We start from the raw sequence: 24,943 nt of genomic DNA, 5'->3' as shown, positions 1-24,943 counted from the left end.
GGAAAATTTGACCATATATGGTCAAAAATGAGCCCAGCACCCGGGCCGTCTGCAATCAGTGTGATGTCATTGCATTGTTTTCTAAAGACTTTGTATTATTGTACAGATTCAATTTGCTCAATAATAATAACTACCACAGTAGACTACTTCAAACAGGATAGTCAATTGGTAGTCTAGCTATACTTGGAAGTCCAAGATTGCCTTGAAGTGAATTCATCTTGGCAGTATTTACAGAATAATTAAATGAGATGTTTTTTCAAGAAATAGGACAGTACAGTATTATGAATATGTGAAAAAATATGCTATACAGTAGTATAATGATGCTACGTTGTCATGACTGATTGATGCCACTACTTGTGATAGAATAGTAAGGCAAAGCACACTTTTGTTGAATGATTGATGTAGAATGGGAAAATTACGTGGAAAAAATTCCTTCCTCTTCATTGGAAAGCGTTCATCAGACAGTTTAAACGTTGATCATCACGCTAGAAACAATGATCGTTTGTGGAAGACGTTTGCAAAATAGACTCAACCGAGAGAGAGAGAGAGTACGGTATAAATATAGTCCTGCAGCTAACACGCTGAGCTATGACAAAAAAAGTAGAAAAATAGGCCTAATCCAAAAGTAATGACCATGAAATACAGTACTGTCATGCAAAACAGGCATGTTTTTCTTCTGTGAATGTACTGTACATTGATGATATTTATGTATTTACTTTATTTACCCATCCCCCAAAATGAAGAGAAGTGATGACAAAAGAAGTCAAGAAAAACACTTTTTTCATGACCTGATATGGAAATTGGTTTGCTCCGATTTGGATTATAGGATAATGTTGTACTCAATAGGAGGGATTCTACAGTATTGATGGGTATGGTATCTGCAGCTATAAATTTTATCCATTGGAATTAATTAATTAATTAATTCCATATCGCCCTAGTACAGTACAGTACAGTACTGTACCGTACCGTATCGTACTGTACTAGACGGCGTACGGCGTACTGTATATAGGCCTGTATGACAAAACAAAGTAAATGATACTACTGTGCATTCTCAAATTCAAAACACCTTGACCATGTTTACCATTGGTTATCGTCACCTGACGTCATGTAACAACCGTAGGGGGGGGGGGGTGAATCCCTCAGCACTTTATATAAATCGTATTTCACATTCACTCGCCCTCCACTTTTCGTCGACGTTGCAACTCGAAGGTACCGTGCGAAACTTCCACTTGACCGTTACAAGGATTTTTTCCTCTTGGCATTTCTGATTTTTTTTTCTCTCCATAAAACCTAATTTCAATTCACCATGTCAGAAGAAGATGTTCAAGCTTTGGTAATCGACAATGGCTCCGGTATGTGTAAAGCCGGATTTGCTGGCGATGATGCTCCTCGTGCTGTTTTCCCTTCAATCGTCGGCCGACCTCGCCATCAAGGTATCATGGTTGGAATGGGTCAAAAAGACTCGTATGTTGGTGACGAAGCACAAAGTAAGAGAGGTATCCTTACCTTGAAATATCCTATCGAGCACGGAATTGTCACTAACTGGGATGATATGGAAAAGGTATGTGACTTTTTGGTAAAATAAAAATGCAGATATGCAGTGGTACTGTACAGTGTACAGTACAGTACTTACTGTTCGATAGTGTGCAGTGGCAAATGATGCATCGCGTCTTGACACATTCTTTTGCAATGCTACTGCTTTCAGTATAGACTTTGCAAAGAAAAAAATGCCGTTACGAAAATGAAAGAAAAAAAATTGAATGTATCCCTTTTTTTTCCTGTCTAGATCTGGCATCACACTTTTTACAACGAATTGCGTGTAGCTCCAGAAGAACATCCCGTCTTACTAACTGAAGCTCCCATGAATCCCAAAGCTAACCGTGAAAAAATGACTCAAATCATGTTCGAAACATTCAACACCCCAGCTATGTATGTCAACATCCAAGCTGTACTATCCTTGTATGCTTCTGGTCGTACTACTGGTATCGTTCTCGATTCTGGCGATGGTGTAAGCCATACCGTTCCAATCTACGAAGGTTACGCTTTGCCTCATGCTATGATGCGTTTGGACTTGGCTGGCCGTGACTTAACTGACTACATGATGAAAATCTTGACTGAACGTGGCTATACTTTCACTACTACCGCTGAACGTGAAATCGTTCGTGATATCAAGGAAAAATTAGCCTATGTCGCTTTAGACTTTGAGCAAGAAATGCAAACCGCTGCTTCTAGTTCAAGCCTTGAAAAGAGCTACGAATTACCTGACGGTCAAGTTATCACCATTGGTAATGAACGATTCCGCTGCCCAGAAGCTCTCTTCCAACCCGCTTTCTTAGGTATGGAATCCGCTGGTATCCACGAAACTACCTACAACTCTGTAATGAAATGCGACGTCGATATTCGAAAAGACTTATACAGTAATATTGTCTTGTCTGGCGGTACTACTATGTTCCCTGGTATTGCTGACCGTATGCAAAAGGAAATTGTTAGCTTGGCACCTCCAACTATGAAAATCAAGATCGTTGCTCCACCAGAAAGGAAATACTCTGTATGGATCGGAGGATCTATTTTGGCTAGTTTATCCACCTTCCAACAGATGTGGATCTCCAAACAAGAATACGATGAATCTGGCCCCGCTATCGTTCACCGTAAATGCTTCTAAGTTCGTGTTAAGTTTAATTTATACAATATCCAAAAAATCAATAACTATAGCAATATCAAAAATCTGATAATAAAACTGATTTAAATCCAGACAAATTGGTTGATGTCGACCATTTCTGTGCCTCTATTGACGGTATAAGTTAGTTAGAAAGATACCTGAATTGTCGATGCATATTCAATAAAGAAATCAGAAACGGTAGTTGAAAATTTATTACTTTAAATTGACCTAGGAATTGAACACAATATGCAAAAACTGTACGTCTTTATATTTGCATTACTGCCGGTATTCTCCAACAATTGCCTGATTACTAGTTGTTTAATTAATCAAATTAATTTACGGTTAGATATGTAAATGCCCGCCATTTTCATACATTAGACGATAGTCTACACTCTATAGTATTTGAATTGGCGTAAAACATATGCGAAATACTCGTCGATAAACAAATATACGTGTTGGAATTGGAGCTTTAGCATTAATGGAAAGTGATAGTAAATCGAAATAGTTCGATAATATTATAATCAGAGGATCTTGCCTCCGGGCTTTGAGGTAATGATTATTTTAGTAGCATGAATTATTTGCAGTACTGTATACCGTATACTTTTTTAAAATTTTGTAACTACTGTATAATACAAGATCGATTGCAGCCTCATATCCCCTCTTTCATAGATGATAACTGCAACTAAGTTGTAATGAATAAAGCAACAATTATTTATTGTGAGACGCGATATTAACTGGAACCAGTTAGTTCCCAAAAATACAAATGAAAAGAAATTCTCGATGCATACGACTACTATTAAGCGTAGTTATATTGGCAAAGTACAACAATAAGCGTTTTATTGTCTCTATTGATTATACGTATTGTGTATATGGCATGATCATCTCACGATTTAATCTTGAATATAATGCCACTTAAGATAGGTGAGACAAGCTATCGTCGATGACACAAATTAGATCAATTATTTCTTGACAAGGACGACTGGTAGTCCATGTCTATGTCGATTTTTTTTGCTGCTGTCTTTTTTTTTATGCCGGTTTCTTAGAAACATTAAGCACACTTTAACAGGCTTCCAGACATTCTTTTACACTAATCTTTATACTGTACTGTACTGCATTCTGTGCTCACACTCTTCGTCTAATTCCTACCGGATCAATACTAATCATGATTTATAGAAAGCCCTTTCACTGTTTGAATTGATTAATCTTGAAATTATAGCATCGCTTCCCGCAACTGGTATCAATTTCGTCACTGTACTCCAATATAATGGTTCAATTTACTCAGCTGATAATTTTGGCTCATAACTCATGTGATTAAAACCGTCGAGTGCAGTAGCGTTAAAATAATCTGGTTTATGATTATTGACGATTTAAAAATGAAGTACAACGGCAGCTTAGTATGAGTTTATTATGATATCTTTGCTACAAACGGATTGCAGCATGATTAAATTTGGGATGCATTTAGTTGGCGTCTCTTCTACTAAGAACATACAAAGTTATCAACGCTGCAAATTCATTCTTTCTAATCCATAACTGATTATGGCGTTTTAACTATTTCCCGTAAAATCACGGACAAATAAACAAATTTACAGAGTCCATCTTTGAGAAATAAAATTTTCGTCATTAAAATAAACTGAGCTTGTTGATCGTTCATATGTGTGTTAATGTCGTAATCTAATGTTATTTTATAAACTGGCGTAGTTAGTAATTTGAAAATATAATTATAAATGTGTCAATTCATTTTAAGCAGGAAATGAAACTTTTACACAGTAAATGTTAAAATTGCAATAAATCGGAAATACACCAGTAGGAGGAAATCAGGTTTAATATCTTTGAATGGATTATCGTATATCAAGTTTGTAACGCGGCTGAAATACGTGAAATTGACACTCCTGAATTATATTTCGTATTCGATCGAATAAACTATCTGCAAATTTATATCATGTAATAAGGTGTTATCGAAGACGTAGAATTAGCAATTCCGCCTATGCTGTACGTCATACGAACGTAGCGTTGATTTGCTTACATTAAAAGTTTCAATTTCGCACGTATCGGAAAAATTAACAGTGATTAAATATAAATCTTATTTTCATTCATCAAATTTGCACAGACTGAGAAGGATCATGTAGATATCTACGGCTAGCTATTAGTATTCTGTGAAATATCTCATCTGTACAACGGACTACCTGAAGAAGATCGGACTTTTTCCAGCAGTACGGCTTCTCCCAGTAGTCCATGAGTGTACCAACTCTATTCTATTTTAATATGCTGTACTATACTGCGCTTAAACCATGGCTTGAACCACTATACTTTTTCTGCAGCTGGTTCAAGCATACTACTTTATACACTCGTATGCGGTCAATATGCCTATCCGGAATGATCCTTGCTACTATAACATTGACACCGAACTGTTTTTTTTCTGTTCCACATACTTCAGAAGCTACTCAACTTTTATTAATTAAGTTACGCCACGCGGATATATGCTAAATAAAGACAAAACGATTATTCATTTTTTTTCTTAGAATAGCAAGCACGCGAAGTATGTGCGTACTACAGAAAATCTTCAAAAACTTGATTTGAGTCTAAGCGAGAGCTAAGAACTGATTCTAAACGAATATAATAGCGATGTATAATACACCTAATAATTAATTGAAGTCAAGCACTATTTACTACTATTTCCTAAAATCAATCAGTCTTAACCGGCCTTAAACAAAATACTAAGGCTATGCTCTTTGAATACACTATTGCTATACTGTACTCTTCACGATTTCAAATCACTCCCTGTGTTGCTACACTGCACTCATATTTTTTTTACATGTTTTTATTGACTTTCATCTATTTTTACAATCTTTTACGCAATAATAACTCATGATATATGGTGATTTAATTAGTCACGAAATAATAGACTAAGGAATGTTGCGATATTACGATAAAATAACATACTGTTACATCATTAATAAAGAGTGATTAATTACAATTATAACATTAATTAGCTACAGTACAGAAAATGGATTAGATAGGCAGTCTTATGTCATAAAGTAATAAGAAAATGATTCTGAATCACTACTCGAAAACTGAGGCAAAATTTATGTATCAATCAAATAAAATGGCAATTTAAGATACTGACTGATCTCTATGCTACTACGAGTACGGTACTGTGATTTACTTACAATAATTGAAGAAATAGATAAATAAATCATAATGCAGATGCTAGATAATTAATTGCGCACTTTATAAATCTTATATAAATGTAATAAATAACAAAATGTATAGCATAATGTCACTGTATCTTCACTTTTTGTATTTGCCAATGTTATTCTATTTGAATAGATGGTTGCATTCATGGAAATCATTACACTGATAACTGTGCATGAGTAACAATATAAAACTACTTTTTATTAATCAATCATAATCCTATATACCTATCGAGAATAATCCTACTAATTATCTCGTTACTCCAAGACTAACCCTACAAAATTAAATCTTTACTATTTGAATTTGGAGGAAAATTTCTTGCAAAGGTGGCAGTGATTATGTATATCGTATATCAAATAGACACGAAAATCTGTGATTAATTTATCTACCCCGAGCAACTCTTAGACTACTGAAGAATTTTGGCAGCATTTGTCACTTTGCTAGCGTCGTCTAGCATGTTATACGCACTTGACTAATTTCTCTCGTGAAAGTTATCGATTCTAAAGTTTCACCTTATAGAATGTACTTTACTAATGTAAATTTAATGCTTTTACAGTTTATGGGCGCTATTTATTGCAAACAGATGCAACTACATTTTTAAGATTTGATCAATGAAAGAATAATTGATTACTTCATATATCAACAAAATTCAAACACTTTATGGGACTACATAACCGCTGGAGTAGCTAAAGAAGTGTTATTGCTGAGCTATATTACACTGCAGGAAAATTTTTAGAATCTATAAATAAAATAAATTACGTCGTATTAATTGATGGTATCGCCAATTTGTACGACTATTCGACGATTTTATTCATATATTTCGTAGCGACTAAGGGTAATGTTTGTATCCTATGTACCGTTTATTATTCCTTGTTATATATACAGATAATGATAATAAAATTCATCAAATTCGATATTGTTACTGAGTGCACATATGTTAGCCCACACCTTAGATTGAAAAGAGCACATTACAATACTAATCATGCAGAGTTCAAAATTCATGCATTCAAACTGAAAGAGCATAGAAGACGCTGAAATGATAGGATAATTAATAATAAAAATTTCAGTTAATTTCTTGCATAATTTTATATGACGAAATACTAATCTTCTATCATTATAAACTATGCTGTATCAAAGGTACGAAATACGTTGATAGAGGTCTTGATGATCATAATATAAACAGCTTGCAACAGCCAAGAAGGTTGATATTCAATTCATACAATTCCCCCACGACCGGGTAATTTCGTAACCATTAATGACAGACCTTCTAAATCGATAAATATCGTAGCATGAAACGCTATATTGGTCAAGATTAATACATATTCGCAAAAAGCGAAATAGCTATAAACTGATGATACTGTCAAGGCTATAACATGAACAATTTCATAAAATTGATGTCAGTCTAGCAAATTAGCTTCTTGTGCATTCTATTTGATATGAAGGATACTCATAGGTTCGCAATATTTGTTATGCCTTTCATATAGGTAGATAGAACACGCGAAGAAGAAGCCAAAATTCATTAATAAATATAGCTTACGTCTTGTTGATATGAACCACTACAGGAAAAGAAAGCGATCAAGAATTAATGTCGGAAGACTTTTCCTATACCTTCGATCACCAAACTTGAAATGAACGTATTAGACAATAATAGCTTTCGAGAACAGTCATTATTACGCGTATACCTTCGCTGGCAAAGTAACACTATCCCTAGGCCATCTAAAGATCAGGTACGTCATTATCATCCCCAATAATGAGCATGACAAGAAGGCTATGGTAGCATTCATATGGGCGGCTAAGTATTCGGATAAAGCAAGCAAAGCTCAATCGTATATACTTAGTAAATTTACTGCAATAGTATATGCTGTTATATATATGTTAAAGCATGTGATTGATACGATCCGTATGGAGGATATGAAAGAGCATTATACTAATTATAAAGTTTGCATCCACACACTCTACACTTAGATCAACTGTTTCATTTATAATATAATTAATTAAAGCAACTCTAGAAAATTCATAACAATTAAATAATGTCAACTTAAAGGTTTTACTTACGGTAGTATTCCGTTGATCCAATGCATGTTAATATCATTAAGGCTGTGATTTCAATTATTGTACAATACCAAGTGAGTTTTACAATAATTGCGTAAAAAATGGGATGATTTCTAGGTAAATAGGGTCGATATTTTGTAAAATAAGAATTGTATAAAAAAGTAAAAAAATATCTAGGCCAAGAATGTAAACCAATACAAAATCGCCAGATGTATTTTTGCGGCGGATAGTTGATACTTGCACTAACGGTGGGTAATATATTATATACCTACGAAATACAATCGAAAAAAATCGATATATCTGACTATTAATATCATCTTGATGGAAATGGAGGATAATATTGCGTACGTGTGTGCTTTGACTTTACCACTACTGCGTGCAAAAGGGAAAATGCTTATTCTGCTATCGAGGAGACATTTAGCCTAGCTGCGATATGGATGATCAGCAGTCTACTAACCGTTCTATTATACTTTGGACGACTACTCCCATATTTAAGTATTTTATCCTATCAAACTACGGTAGTAATTTGCAATTTACGAGCAATTTCTGTATTTAAACAACATCATCTACGCGTACACGTACTGTATAATAGATTACTTACGAGCATAAGCATCATCTAACAGGATACATACATTGCAATGTGTTGAAACGGCAGCGTCATAATTAAGGGCCATTGCCATCATTAAACAGACCACCAGGGATAAAACCGGCAACGACATTGTGGTCAACGCCACATAATGAAGTAAAATGTTATAAAATGGAATTGGATCATTCATTTCCACTACTGCAAGTTGAATCTCCTAGCTAAAGTAGTACAATAAAAATACGAGTAGATGCAGCATTGATCACATTGCAAGCGGCGCTTAACCTTTAAAGATAGCAGTTATCTCATGTCCCATAATTCGATGGATGAAAACTGTGGAAAAATTTGAAGACAGTGCAGTTAGAAGTAGCTTTCAGCCACGTTCTAATAATGAATATATCCCGGCAAAGATCTAATTTGTGCTGCAGGAGAAGGAAAATGTCGCTAAGGCTGAGCTGTGGTAAAGTTCGTAAGATTGAACTTTCGATCAACACTCTTGAGTGAGTGAGTGTACACTAGCGTCCTGTACAGTGTACAGTGTACAGTACAGTATACTTTGCAGTATATTGTACTGTACTCAGTCAGTACTGTTCAGTGTACAGTGCGCGGGGACTTTCGAACACCAACACGAACAAATGGCGGAAAGCACATTCAGGAGCTGAATTTGTTGCAGAAATACAGCGAAAAGATGGATAGGAACGATCGAAATGACTGTATGCAAAGATTAGCTTTTCTATGGAATTGCTCTCATGCTTCTCTCCGACACAGCACACAATTATCGGGATTCTATATGTAAGTAAAATGATAGCCATGCTATCGTTGAAAGAACTGGAACCGTCCACACACCTGATCAGTGAAACGTTGCAATATACGTAAACTGAGTAGGTGTTTGCCGGCCTAGGCGTACAGTAGAGTAGATGAAGATAGATGTCAGAATGGAAAAATGATCAAGTTATAATGATACTATCATAATGGTCTTTAATTCTGTCATTATTGTCAATTTTTTAGCTATCGTATAAAGCAACTTGCCTCACAGTTTGGAATAGGTAAGTCTCTACTTCTGCAGATGTGGTGCCAATGTACATGGTACAGTAGCTGAATCATTTTGAAAGTCCTTGGTACTATACAAACTATAGCGTTACTACTGTACAGTATATTGGTAGAAAATTGCTGAAGGCTACCTTATAGTGGCGCTGTAATATTACTAAGATTCTAGATTAACTTTAGTACTGATATATGCAACAATTTTATACTACTGTACTCGTATATACACGTATATTCGTGTTATAATGGCAACGAATGAAGACTTGACACCTGATATGGAAAGCATGTTATGCCCCTGCTGCCATTGCATGTATATACCCGCAACTGGAAACTTGCGTATCATCTCAAAGAAAAAAATGAAAAAATTACAACAGAAGAAAGCAAACAAATTATCAATATGCAACAGCATTACAACTGATGAAAAAACAAAAAATTACGTGTATATCGTAAGGATGATTGAATTGATATTACTGTATGATCATCGATTGAGATAAAAATAAATAAGTATTAGCTAGCGTAGCTCTTACATAGACTATGACTTTTACGTATTATAGAAAGTCAAATGTACAACTTGCAATAATATTTCCTACCGTCAGCATTATATCAACAGCAGTACTCGTAGCCTTAGCCAAAACCAAGGTTTGTATGGATAGCATTGCTGCTACTGCAGATATACGTAATGAAATAAAACTGTATTTGACTACCCATTATTGAAATAGTTGGGTCTACTGCCTGTGTACCTGTATACGAGTATAAGAAATAATTGCAAAAAGATTTTAATAGAGAACATCAGAATTATTGTAACCCCTTGCTGTAACGTTACTTTTACAAAGATACCTTCATGAAAATCTATCACAAACTGGCTTGTATTAGATTATGTTCATTTATCATTTAATTCTCAAAACTATTCAATATTCCTCCATTAGATTATTCAAGTTCTGCCAACGAACTGAAAACTCCAACTTCAAGTCATAATAGAAATTCATCTATAGCTGTCTCTAGGTCAGCATACCCATTCACGATTTTGTGTTAGTGAATGTGATGTACTAATCAGATAGTATACGTATTTTAAGCCATGACAATCATTCATTAAATATTGCATTATCTAATATAAGTGTAAGTTGCAATAGTAAATATAAACAACTGCAGTTCTACAGGTATGGATATTTAGTTGTAAATTAGGAATAATAAAAATAGCTATGAACAATTCCCTTATACACGGCATTTTTGAGATATATCGGAATTATATCTTTATGTATTGATGCTTTTATTGATCAAAATTTCATCTTATACATACTTATGCTCAATATGTCTTTGAATTTATGTCGTTATAGCATTTCAAAAAGTGCAAAGAAGCGATCTATGATCCGTCATTCATTACTGACATCGATGTTAAAAGCTTCAGCTGCAAGTACTCCGCAGTCCTCACCAAGTCTAAAAGACTTTTTAATGTCAACATAAGGAATTATGATTTGAATGTTTTATATCATTGCTACATTTATATAAGAGATGGTGTCATTTTTATGAAATAATTTAAACCAAGTAAGCTCAATCATGAATTTAAAAATATTGCAAAATTTACCGATTTTTAAGCAATTTGGATCCATATATCCTTCACAAACCGGTAAAATGAAGTAGCAAATGGCTGCTGAATAAACTGTTAATACAACATAAAAGATTAACCTACTCATTTTGAAATTATGCACAAATTAAAAGAATTGAGCAACTGCAGACGAATGCATAGGGAATATGCTCTTTAGCTTTCAATCAAGTTAGATAACGAGATGCCCTATCTTTAATAATAATACCACAGTCTTTCTGTCTTATTATAAAACGATAGTTCATTATAGACAATTACAAACTACAAAATCCTGTGTAGGAAATAGGCACGATAATGATCATTAAGAATAATCACTATGAGCAGAAGTCACTTCTCCATTCTAGCAATCACAAGCTATTTCTTGTCCATTAAATAGGAATTCTTAAACGCAACTAAAATAGAGATGCACGTATTGCATACGCGTAGACATATAAATACTTTTTCACAACGTAGTAATTCAAAACATGGTGCAAAAGCGCTGTAGCAGATGAAATAATCAAATACAGTTGCTATAATTCTAAACTGTATCCCATAAGAAGCGTTACTCCATGCTGTTTATTGCACTGTATCTTACTCTGCATAAAGATCTAGGCAAATATTCTTAACATGTAGAGTCTACTGTAGATCTCACTATTAAAGATTGGCTACTCTGATGCTAATATAACAAGTAGTATTGCTTCAAATTGATTTTCATTGGCATCTTTTACTTTATCATCATCTGATGATAAACCATCAGATAGTCAATGTCATTCATTGACTTTAGTATTCGTAGTTATTGTTAGGGAAATTTTCGCTTCCCAGAGCAGAGCATAACCCATATAAGCATATAAAGTTAAACATCAAAATCATTTCAGGAAAATATTTAATTTTTCATCACAGGATATCTAAAGTAATCAAATCCATCAAATTTGGGTTTATAGTACGATAAACAGTAAACCAAGAATCGATCGAAATTTCTAGGGATCCATCAGCAATAACGCAAATCGATGAGATGAACTGCAACCGGCTGATTGCAGTTCATCATGTGTAAAAATGTAAATACCTGCATATTTTTGATAGGAACGGGATAATGTTAGCTCAACGCTTCATTAGAACTGACCTTAGATGATATCGTATCCTCTATATTGTGCTCGTAATCTTATACTAGTAGAATCATTTGTTAATTTATATAATAAATTTTTAGCTCTATATAGCTTGTGCGTTATTTGTACCAATTATAATCACATTTAATTAATAATACCATAGCGCTGACTACCGCATAGCTGGTGCATAGTTGCATTTGGCAGTCTCCGTCTCTAACTATTTCGTACAGTATAAAAAATTAAGTCATCTGGGGTCAATTTAGGGCTTCTATAGGGGAATTTCTCTCCTGCAAGTCCATTCTTAACCTTGGCTATTTTTCATTTAGTCTGCTATCCTTCAATAAAGGCTGAAGTCTACATGTACTGTTGGTATGTTCACTAATAAGTAATAATACGTGTCTATCGATAGCATATTCGAAAAGAGGCCAGAGTGAATAGAGCTAATAACAGAGCAAACCGTTTGCTGAATCGAACTATCCACAGCTACCGCTTTGTTTTTATGTATTGTATTATTGCAATGATATACACTTGATTAAAAAGTCGAGCATTTCATGAAGGAAAGTCGATGATATGTATCATTAATTATCGATTCATTAGCCGTCATAGGTATATCAGTTGAGATGTACGTGTATGCATATATACATTGCCGGTAATACATACATCTATCCCAAGTAAAATTTTTTTTAATTGTGCATATATCATATATCCTGCCTAGAGTTGATAAAATAAGTCTCGTATTCTAACTAAAGTTTCATGTTCCCAGGAAAAAGTTCTCAATGATAAGTTTATATTGAAATATGTATATGCACGCGTGCCTTATAAGATCATTTTGTGGTAGACTTGAGCCGTTGGCGATGCGCAGTGTGTTCAATTCTGAGTATGATTTGACTACTTTCGGTATAACTAGTGCAAACTCCCGTCGCTTTGCTGACGGTTTACGATAATGTGCTCATTTAACAGATAATATTACCATTTGATAAACCTATCAGAGTCATATTTTGACTCCTGCAATTTTAATAGGCTTTTATGGTATTTTGGCACCGTTCATACTATGAGAGCATAAATTGACGCTACGCGATTTTTAATACATAAATACGCATAGGGATATCAGAGGTACTGCTTCGCATTCATTCAATTAATTATAACATAATTTGTAACGGAAAGTCAATGAATAATTGGTTATCCAAAGTCAAGTACAGTAGTCACTTTTCTACCTACTGTTGCCACAGAAAAGATATCAGCAACAGTAACAGCTGTATCGAATGGCACATTACCCACTGTTTTGCTGCAATCTTAACTGCAAGTCCATCTATAAAAGTGTAGGAATTGGATACTACTGTTGATCCCATGGCTCTAAACAGTAGGAGTCGGATATTACTGTTGATCCTATTGCTCTATTCGCAAGAGCCTAATTATACAGACTTGTTCATCTAACGAGCATATTCACTTTCGATGGCATCAAGCATTCGTTCTGTAGATCAAGGATGGTTTTCGACATGTTCTCACAACTATAACAGATCAAGTAACGCGGGTAATGCCATTTACTATGGCATTGTAGACTCAGGCTAACGTTATACAGCCGCAGGCAATAAAATCACTCAAATCACTTCATTACGATCAAATTAAGTTAAGATAATAGGTTGGAGACAATTCGCCAATATTGAAACAATACCGACCAAAAAGACAATACTGCCCTAAAAAAGCTGAATAGACAATCTACAATTGGATAACATCCTTCAATAGCTCCCTTGAAAATACGGACAATGATATCATTATTTCCTTTGTTTATTATGATATGGATAGATTAACTGGAAGTCGATCATTCTCAGTAGTAATCAGTCAAATAGAAACTAACATGTACAAATAGTCAAACATTATTTATGCTGTGGAAAACAATAATTTTCGATAGTAGTAGACGATGTCCTTACCCTGATACAATCCTACAACACACTTGAATCAAAAGAAGATTATTGTATGGTCTAATCGTCCAAGTATTGAAAGCAACGTATCAACACTATCGCGTATTATTATTATTATTATTGCCCTACGGCCAAGTGTCTTACCGGCTTACAACACTGTTGTTATTGGCCAATCCGCTTTCGTGCATTGTCCATCGAAAAAGTCAAGAATTATCTGCTGGTAGTACTGTATATAATTATTTATTTTGACTGTTGAAGTTAATCCGTTTTTTCCTTTTGGCTTTTGTTGCATTTTCGCATTGCTTAAAACCGATTGCATTTCACCATGTCGGATGATGATGTTGCAGCTTTAGTAGTCGATAATGGCTCCGGTATGTGTAAAGCCGGATTTGCTGGCGATGATGCTCCTCGAGCTGTTTTCCCATCGATCGTCGGTCGACCTCGCCATCAAGGTGTGATGGTTGGAATGGGCCAAAAGGATTCATATGTTGGTGACGAAGCACAAAGTAAAAGGGGTATCCTTACCTTGAAATATCCTATCGAGCACGGAATTGTTACTAACTGGGATGATATGGAAAAGGTATTAAACGACTACAGTACTGTTTAGTTGATCTAGTTAGTACTTTTGATAATGGATTGATTTGCCCAGTTGTTGAGTACCGTTGAAAGTTTTTACCAGTACAGTACTGTAGATGAAAAACGAAGAAAGAAAAACTGAAAAGATTCAACTCTACCCTATTGAACTTTTTTTCTCTACCTAGATCTGGCATCACACTTTCTACAACGAATTGCGTGTAGCTCCAGAAGAACATCCCGTCTTACTAACTGAAGCTCCCTTGAATCCCAAAGCTAACCGTGAAAAAATGACTCAAATCATGTTCGAAACATTTAACTCGCCTGCTATGTATGTCAACATCCAAGCTGTACTATCCTTGTATGCGTCTGGTCGTACTACAGGTATCGTTCTTGATTCCGGCGATGGTGTAAGCCACACTGTTCCAATCTATGAAGGTTACGCTTTGCCTCATGCAATGATTCGTTTGGATTTGGCTGGTCGTGATCTAACGGATTACCTAATGAAAATCTTAACTGAACGTGGCTATACTTTCACTACTACCGCTGAACGTGAAATCGTTCGTGATATCAAGGAAAAATTAGCCTATGTTGCTTTAGACTTTGAGCAAGAAATGCAAACTGCTGCTTCTAGTTCAAGTCTTGAAAAGAGCTACGAATTACCTGACGGTCAAGTTATCACTATTGGTAATGAACGATTCCGTTGCCCTGAAACGCTCTTCCAACCCGCTTTCATTGGCATGGAATCCGCTGGTATCCACGAAACTACCTACAATTCGATCATGAAGTGCGATGTCGATATTCGTAAAGATTTGTACAGTAATATTGTCTTGTCTGGCGGTACTACTATGTTCCCTGGTATTGCTGACCGTATGCAAAAGGAGATTGGAGCCTTGGCACCTCCAACTATGAAAATTAAGATCGTTGCTCCACCAGAAAGGAAATACTCTGTATGGATCGGAGGATCTATTTTGGCTAGTTTATCCACCTTCCAACAGATGTGGATCTCCAAACAAGAATACGATGAATCTGGCCCGTCGATCGTTCATCGTAAATGTTTCTAAAGTTGTGGCTATCGTTTATTTTATATTATTTGTCAGCCTATAGCTACTAACAGCAACGCACAGTGAGATGTGTGAGATCATCTACTTGTACTTCTAATAACTATGATTAATAAAACTAATTTAAATCCAGACATTTGGGACGACAGTTTTGTTTTGCGTCACTATTAACCTGATCGTATGAGTAGAAGAAAGTTTGTTGCGGCAGGTTGCCCTTCGATAGATAATAACATCCAAAACGGCTAATAATATTCTGGCGAAATTGAAACTAGAAAATTAATACAGTCAATGCAATATTATTATAAGCGAGTGCCGTTTATATGAATACCGATGGCATTAAACATACGAGATATTATAATCTGATTTAAAAAATTCAACGGTTAAGTCTATTCAATGGCCGCTAATTTCCTTTCCAGTACGATAATCTACCGTAATTAAATTGCAAGTAAAACACAGAAAGGAAGTATTAAAGTGAATTCGGGAGCCTTCCTTTATGTTAGAGGTAGGCTAGTCACTCACTGGAAAGATTATATTCAAATACGTGCGGTGTAGTTAGCCAGGGCAGGCATCGCTTACTTTAAATTAAAAGTGAAATAAGCCGTAGCCCGTAGACTAAAAAAATAATTACTGTAAACAATTTTCATTTTTATTTTAGTGCCGTTTGAATACAGTTCTGTTGAGTATAAGAGTACCTGTGTACTATACGTCTACTGTAGTCTAAGCACAGTACTGTTCTGTAAGTGGAAACAAAATGGCCGTTTAATGCATTGTTCGTTATCAGTAGCTCATGCTGTGATAAAATTTCAAATTCAACACTCAACACTAAAATACGAAATCAATTTGACCGTATTCCAGCATTACGAAGATTTCGTGTTTTGAGAGAAGCCGGCAAAATAATCACTGCGATTAGTTTTATTACTAATTATAAGAAGGGTCAATGAAAAACATCCTTGCTTCACGCGACTTAGTACCACTTAACATATTACGAGTAAAATCGTCTAAGCAATCGTATCATTGTCTACGTGAAATAGAATATTGGAGTGGATATCATCGTCATCGTCATTACTCTTCATTAGTTTCCCATGTCGTAATTAATGATCAATGCGAAAATTTGGTCCATGGAACGCCATCGATCGCATTATCTTTATTGATTGATTTTTACCTCAAATGCTGTGACTGCACTGTAATTATCTGCAGAATAATTAGGATCAATTTTACTTTGACGTACTTTGTACAGTATTCTACTTTGTCAATATAAAATAATAATATTACTTAATGGCGGTCCGTCGGCTGCGTACAAAAGCAAGATGTGCGCGTAAAGTACAGTATAGCCATTAATCGAAAAAGACGGTAGCGTGACTATTTCTTGGATATGGTTATTTGCTGTCTAGGCTATTATTAACGTTGAGCTCTGCTTTAGAAATCAATGTTAGCGATGATCCGTTAATTAAGTAATATTTCCTAAAGCTGTAGTGTATGCGTGTACGTATACGCGCATACACTACATTAAAATAGGCGAAGTGTATAAATAAATAATAATATGGTGACTCTAGTGTGTAAAGCAATATAGATAAAAACAAATCTACGGAATATCATCACCTAGAGTAGATATGCTATCGAATCTCCTCGATCGATCTATAAAAGTCAATTTTATGCACTCGTATACAAAATTAGGGTTGATCGCACGTATGGTAGTTTAAAATCTTCGATAATAACTATAATGAACTCGCGTTACAGCTATATAATATCTAATTTTGCCTTTTCACTAATGCGGTACAAGATGTACGTAAAGCCGCAATTTGCAAACTTTTAGTTACGTTACTAACTCGATCATTGACAATAAATTCAATGGTGTTATAGCTAATTCCTTTAACGAGTATATTTTGATTTGATGTTATGATAGTTACTGACTGTGGATAATATCATTATTAGCTTAATTAAACAAGCAGTTGTTTATAATTAGAAAATATGAGAATTACATTAATTTACGAAACAGCTTCAATTTGTGGCTTGAATGTGCCCGTGAGATGTCGATGAACCCAATTTGTTTAAGTTGATTGACTTCATTTTTCAAAGGAAGACTACATAAATTTGTTTTGTTCGTACATGATATTCTCGAAAACACATACAGTAGTTCAAACGCTTTAAATATTGCTGAAATAAATTAATTTCGTTTATTACTTATTATATTTTATTTCATAAGTAAATGTTTCTTTGATCATCAAAAATGGAAGAGATTGCAAGTATCCACAATCTCAAAGAATCGCACAACATCTTTTTCAACCAATGGTTCATAGTACGCCCAATTCTGCCTTAATATTGTACTTTGTATACGGGCGGTATTTTAACAGGTATAATCATAAGCCAATATCACGTTGATAGTGAGCGATTTTTCTATTTATTTCAGAAGTGAACGGTATACATTTTAAGCTGAATTATGAATACGAACATACGCAAGTTGAATAAGATGAGAACAATATGGTTAGATTTTCTATTGACGATAATGAGTGATATTAAAAAGAAAGTTTGATTTTATGCCTTAAGACAAGTAAGAAATAGACTATATGACATAATAAATAGTATACAGGATATTGTATACGTACTCATATTTCTTAAAATCAGTCACTGTCTATCACTTTTTCTTAAAATCCACCAGATATTAAATTTGTTACACTGTGCTGTAGATTTACAAGACGTATTAAAGTAATTGAGAATGAACTTGATCAAATCCGGTATTTCAGTACCACGGATAATTTGTATAATGGAATATCTATTGAAATAATCAAGAGAGATATAAGGAAATATTAATGATTTATGAAATTAATGCCACGATATTCTTCAATACAGTATACCTTTTCAAGATTTTACGCGTAAGTAAGGTACTGTTATGCTATAATTTTGTCATTTTATTAACTGGTTCTTAAGTACAAAGTGATCAATAGTTTTATAAGCTGCTGTAGAATATTGTAAATTAGGTTGTGATTGTCATATATCTGAATCTTAGACTTAGTTAATGTTAGTACACGAAAATACACAACAGTGATGTGATTCCAGAAAATATAATATAACTAATTTATAAGATTTACAATGTGCAAAATTATCGCTTACAGTCGTTGGTGTTATACCGTATGATAATCTGGTATTTCACTATTAGAAATAGCTGTAATACTTACTACGATAGTGCGGAATTTCATATCATCATAAGATAAAATTAGTCAAACTAATTTAAGGATTATTTGTGTTGTAGTAATATCACAATAAAGACTTGACATTGGATATGGAAAGGATGCAATATCCTTGCTGTCGTAGCATGTATACGAGTACAGTATATACTCATAAGTGGGACTTCCTTATCACCTCAAAACTGAGAATGCAAGATTTACAACGGAAAATGATAATTTTATTTAATAATCCAATAGTATGTCAAATGATGGACCAAAAGGAGAAATTGTCTCTAAATCGTAAGGATTAAATCGATATAAAGATATCATCACAAATTGGATAGGAATATTGAAATAAAGTTAGGTTTTAGCTAGCATAATTTTTGGGTGTACTGTACTATAATATTTCACTGTAGAAAGTTACATGAGCAACTTGCAGTAATCCTACATTCTCAGCAGTATTACGACATCAACGAATAAGCATTAATTATAGTTTTTCTTGTTAGATTCTCGTTAAATTGTATTGTATGTACAGGGGAGTTTGCTTCCTTAGCTCTTAATAATGATGAATGTTACACATTGTGATAATGATCCACAAATTGCTAAAAATTTTTCAGTAAATATAGCCATACGTAGATGCTAAAACTTAACGATATTCCCAGAAATAGTAAAACCGCTACAAATACCTTCTTCTGATACATTACTTAGGTGCATCCTTACGCGTCTAAAACTTATAACGCACAAATTTCATCAAATGCACATTTTTACTCAGGTTATGAACTGTTTCTTGTTATAGCATTTCCACGTGTTTCAACTGCGTGTGCCCTACCTTGTAATCATCGCCAAGTCTAAAATTGTTTAAGAATTGGCCTTAATATACAACATGATTTTCGATGTTTTTATTTCCCATTAAGATAATTTTAGCAAGTAATAGATTAACAGTACCTTCATTACAATCAAAGATTTTTTTATCATGTTGATTAATGTAAAGAGCTTGACTTATCACGATTTATGTGACATCGATGAAAATATTTACACAGTATAAGTAATTAAGCGACTCTTTTTACAATAATACATAATTTAGAAAACTGTTGCACTTCAATTCAGAGACGACTGCAAAAGAAACATGCATTTCAATAAAGTTAGTCAACAAGATAATGAATTGTTAATGATATTATTATAATGCCTAATCACAGACGATACTGAATTTGCAGACAATTATGGATTAGGAAATCCTGCGAACTAATTGGCTACCGACTACGATAGTCAAAAGAATCAGAAGCAGATATCACTTTCCGTTTTAGTAATCAAAAACCGAACCTTATCCATTGGAATAGAATTCATAATAACTACAAAATAGGATAGTACTTCACAATATAGCCCTTCAAACTATTATGATAGAAATATGGTAGTAGTTGATATAATCATCCACAGCACCTACAACTCTATGCGGTATCGCTTCAAGGAGAGTTCTTTCCATGCTATCTATCATAGTTTATATCGCATAAAACTCTTTAGGCAAACAATTTGAGACTGCAATACTGGGTATGCTGTAGAATGTGATATCGAAGCGTGAAAACCGGCTTCTATGATTCCAAGAAAAGGTGGTATTACTGTACTTGAAAATGTTTTTTCTTGGCATTTTGTTTATTTGTCATCATCCAGTGGTGCATTATCAGATCGTAGATGCAGTTCTTTGACTTTAGCATTCGTACCTTTTGTTATGGGAAATTTCCGTTTCCAAAAACAATATGTATTACAAATATACGAAGTTGAAATATCGAAACTAGTTTAAGATAATGTTAGATTCTATTAAAGGATATTTAAAGTAGTCAAAATCGGCACCAACAGCGGACGACATCAACGCAGCTATGTTATGGTCGGCTTTATTAAATATATATCCGTTGGCTTTATCAATAATTTTAACAACATTGGCAACGCTTTCTTTATCCTGTATATAAAATGAAACGATATCGTTAAAATGGTGAATTTATTGTGGATAATAAACGAGTAGTGCACTACAGTATATCACACAGTCTTACAGCAAAAATTTACGTGTGAGAGTTGATTTTAGCACCTGAATATTCAAAGTAGCAAACCAGACTAGACTATAATTTTCGATCAGCCCAGCCAGAGCTGCACTGAGTTTGCGATATTTTTTACTGAATGCGTCTTCATTCATTCGTTCCAATAAATAGTCCAAGTTTAAGACTTCGGTATAAAAATCTAAACCGAAAGCTAGAATACCAAAATTAAGTGTATTTCTTAGTGTAGTCTTAGCATGCGTAGTAAGCATGCAGGTACACAGTAGAAGGTATATAATGTTCTATGCATACGTTACAGTAGTAGTAACACTTGCATTTGAAAAATTAGGTATAATTGTGGGCAAATGATTGTACAGTATAATTACCTAGTTTGCCATAGCTTTCAATAAGATCAATTTTGGATAAAATATTTACGTGAGGCAATTCAATTTGCAGCATGGTAGACAAGGATGTTAAGAGAATTGATAAAAATTTGGATGGATCTGTACAATAATGTGAATCGACGAGATGGACTGCAACCAGCTGATTGAGTCATTGCATACGTATAAAAAAATTGAAGAAGCATCAAGAAGAATGATATAATTATAAAATTGTTCAGAGAAGAAAATAAACACTCGCATGCTCCATTTTGCAGTAGACGCACCTTAAAATCTAACTGCTGTAGTCGTTCTACAATAGATCTGACCGCTTTATGGTGAGTGTACAATTCTACTTGACCAGGGCAATCAAATAAGAAATAGCAATCGCTGAATTTACTCAACTGATCTTCCAGCCAGTCTATATTTTTCTCTAAATATTCCATACAATAAATTAAACCACCATTGGGACCTAACTTGAGCAACTTCATTGTGTCTTCGACAGTCACTAAGGAAGAAATATTAATATCACATTGATAAGGGAGCGAGTCATTTGCTGGATCTAAATTGACCACCGTGACTTTACGTTTACAAGCTGTTGATAGAAATTGTTGCATGCCATGGCAATATGTAGTTTTGCCTGAACCAGGAGGTCCAATCACTAATTGACCGTAAGGCATTACTGGGATTTGAAGTGGATGCTTTCAGCGATGAATTGCAATGCAATGAATAATGTTGGATTTATCGAGCGCGTATTCAATGAATTCGATGGCCAATTCCCTGCAATTCAACAACATAGAAACTTTATAGTTATTATTCTTGTTCGATTGATTACGGAAAGCAAATTGCTTGATAGGAGATTTATTGAGCTACTGCAGCCATTATGGAGCCTTTGAGGTGCTTTTTGTAACAGCAAGCCTCTACTGTCGCTTGACACTCGGTAAAGTATACTGTACTGTATAGCCTAGCCTAGCCTAGCCTGGCTTGGCCTGGGCTCCATAGCAACTAGGCAAAAGGAGCTGTTTTCCAGTAGTTCTGAGCTTACAGTATCTAGTACTGTACCTACCGCGTTGTACGGTACACTGTACACTGTACTGGAGTCAGCCTTGGCATCATCCCATGGTCCGTCCTCGTCTTTCAATTTTACGTCTGTACATGGCATGGTATAGGATGGAAGAGTCTAATTGATACGATTTTCGTGAAAACAAATGTATCAAAATTGGACGCTTCTTCAATCAATGTTATACCCAACGAAAGGAGAAGGAGTGGATTTACAGGTACTAGTAGCAATAACTTGTGATGGGCAGCTTGATTCATTTAGTAATTTGGCGCCAAAAAAATTGATTTGTACTGTACTGTACTGTACTGTACAGTATTGTAGATCCAAGCTTTTGCTGGAAGCGTTGTAATTCGATCGTAATGCCTGGTAATACTATAGTAGTGTATGCAGCAGGGCTCGGGCTTGAAACACTATATTGCACTATGTTTTCCGTACATACTGTACAGTACAGTACTGTAGCTCACGAAACTTTTGTACTGTACACTGAGTGTACACACGGTACACTGTAAAGTGTACAGTACTGTACAGTATAAAGATCTTCGATCTTCCAGTACAGTACATTGTACTGTAAGTGAGTAACAGTCTCTCCCCTCTCACTCTGCGAGTGACAAGCGAGATGACTGACGCATACAGTACGCCGAATCAGTAGCGACTTTAAGCGGTGCAGAATTCCAATCTCAAATCAATTTCAGGAAGGATGGATTGGATCGGATCATATCTCTATGTCTAATCCTTTCTTAGAACCAGCAAAAATGATCCAAATTCAACCTTGATTACGCTTAATCCAGCTAACTCCATTCCATGATTGAATGGTAAGTCGATACAATGTGATTTTTGCGATAATACCCGCTGTTGTCTTGGAGAAATTGTTCAATGTGATGCTGTTACTTGCAGTAGAACTCTATTGGAAAGCCAACTTAATCCATAAGCATATTCGAATAACATACATGATCGACTTTGTTCAAGAAAGACTGGATTGCCAGTAATACTATGCGATCAATCGCTCAACTGGTAATCGATTGACATCAAAATAGTGTCAAAGTAAAAGAACATTTTCCATCTTAAGATTTAGAGAAATAATCTTACTGAATCAGCAAATGGATACCAGTAGCTATAAAGTTCATCATCATCCAATTTGTCGTATTGCATGATAATACAGTTGCTGTTACTGTATGTATACAGTATGATATTATTATTATTTTTTACGGATCCATTAGAGTATCTTGGCAAATTTATACATGCATACTGAGTAGATAGGGCACCAACAATGAGATCAAATTGTTCAACGTAACTACAGTAAACGATTTACTATGCTATTTTGCTATCATTTCCATGGATAGTGTTTATTGTACGCATGAACTCCATTATCGGTTATCGATGGCCACTGTTAGTAGAATCGTATCGATTACATACAGTAGTTAAACTTACCTACAACATTGCAAATATAGAATAATTTCAATCATGATCCTCCTCGCTACTTAGGATTATTGTGCCCACACTTTATCATGGTGAATGTTGATATTGAAGCACTATTCATATACCATATAAAACAGAATATGCCAGCTGAGAAGGTCAATGTAAACAAATATACTCAGAGTATCACAACCAGTGCCTTCCAAAATAGTATCAGTATTTGCTCTGCAACGATAGTATCAGTCATGGTAGCAGTACAGTACTTTAATTCAGTCAGGATAGCATCAAGGTAAGGATGGATTTTTAACTCATGGTTACTTACTGCATTACTAAAACTAGCATAGATTTGGTAGTCGTACAAAAAAATCTCCTCCCCCCCCCTCAAATTTCATTGCCTTTCCCTATCATAAGAAAAATTAGACTACAATTAAGCTTTGTACCTTTATAAAAAGTTGTCTTCGACATAACTTTATTCTACTTTCTCAATACATTCGTAAAATTGCTTTTAATCTAATTATACCATACTTTGATTCAAATTCTTCGTAAGGAATGATTGAATGATTTTACGGTCATGCTGACTAACAAGTCCAATATTGTTTATTCAATCATTTAGGATAAGGTTATGATGAATTGATTATACAGCAATTGTGTCTACTTGATAATACACGTAAAGTTTATAACCAACCAAGAAATAGAATACCAAATCACTTTGCAAGATGGCTCTTAGTGATGAAGAGTTCAATCGCGATTTGCAAGATATCCTGGGTGGAGATGCATCGTCTGATTCTTCTGCTGGCCTTCACTTTGGCACCAGTCAGAAAAACAAAACTGATAAAGGGAAACGAAAAAATAAGAAAGCTAATGTATCATTGCCATCGTGGTATTCCGGTGGTACTGCTATGGATGAGACAGACGATACTACTTCAGATAATGACAATGCTGACGATTGGTTTACCACTGAGCCAAGCAAAAATATGCAAAGTCTTACCTCGAAACAAGCAGTTACTAGAGTTGATGATTCCAACACGGATTTACTAGTTGATGATCACGCTACTACAGATCCTTTACATGATAGTAAAAATCAGCCAACGGTTACTGTAGATGATAGTAGAATATCGATAAATCGCAATAACAAAGAACTAG

General features: G+C 34.8%; 4 protein-coding genes across 4 annotated transcripts; 3 read left to right on the top strand and 1 right to left on the bottom strand.

Moving 5' to 3' along the window:
• The first annotated feature begins 1,178 nt into the window (after positions 1–1,178).
• Positions 1,179–2,754, top strand: TRIADDRAFT_35956 (actin). The gene is made up of 2 exons (XM_002112678.1): positions 1,179–1,561; positions 1,787–2,754. The coding sequence occupies exons 1-2, from the start codon at positions 1,307–1,309 to the stop codon at positions 2,660–2,662; spliced, it is 1,131 nt and encodes a 376-aa protein (XP_002112714.1). The 5' UTR covers positions 1,179–1,306; the 3' UTR covers positions 2,663–2,754.
• Positions 2,755–9,174: 6,420 nt separating this feature from the next.
• Positions 9,175–10,991, top strand: TRIADDRAFT_56112 (uncharacterized protein; the record flags this gene model as incomplete). Its single annotated transcript, XM_002112677.1, has 4 exons — positions 9,175–9,278; positions 9,495–9,532; positions 10,457–10,532; positions 10,865–10,991. The coding sequence occupies 4 exons, from the start codon at positions 9,175–9,177 to the stop codon at positions 10,989–10,991; spliced, it is 345 nt and encodes a 114-aa protein (XP_002112713.1).
• A 3,465-nt stretch (positions 10,992–14,456) lies between these two features.
• TRIADDRAFT_56111 (non-muscle actin 6.2) lies at positions 14,457–15,768 on the top strand (the record flags this gene model as incomplete). The annotated part of the gene is made up of 2 exons (XM_002112676.1): positions 14,457–14,711; positions 14,893–15,768. 2 exons carry the CDS (start codon positions 14,457–14,459, stop codon positions 15,766–15,768), a joined length of 1,131 nt encoding a protein of 376 aa, XP_002112712.1.
• Positions 15,769–20,712: 4,944 nt separating this feature from the next.
• Positions 20,713–22,007, bottom strand: TRIADDRAFT_25821 (uncharacterized protein; the record flags this gene model as incomplete). The annotated part of the gene is made up of 4 exons (XM_002112222.1): positions 20,713–20,877; positions 21,004–21,164; positions 21,337–21,493; positions 21,615–22,007. 4 exons carry the CDS (start codon positions 22,005–22,007, stop codon positions 20,713–20,715), a joined length of 876 nt encoding a protein of 291 aa, XP_002112258.1.
• Positions 22,008–24,943: the final 2,936 nt, after the last annotated feature.

This window comes from Trichoplax adhaerens, genomic scaffold (assembly GCF_000150275.1).
Source record: "Trichoplax adhaerens TRIADscaffold_5 genomic scaffold, whole genome shotgun sequence".
NCBI classification, from domain to species: Eukaryota; Metazoa; Placozoa; class Uniplacotomia; order Trichoplacea; family Trichoplacidae; genus Trichoplax; species Trichoplax adhaerens.
Note: the sequence above shows the minus strand (reverse complement) of the source record. Positions and strands in the feature narration are given on the sequence as shown.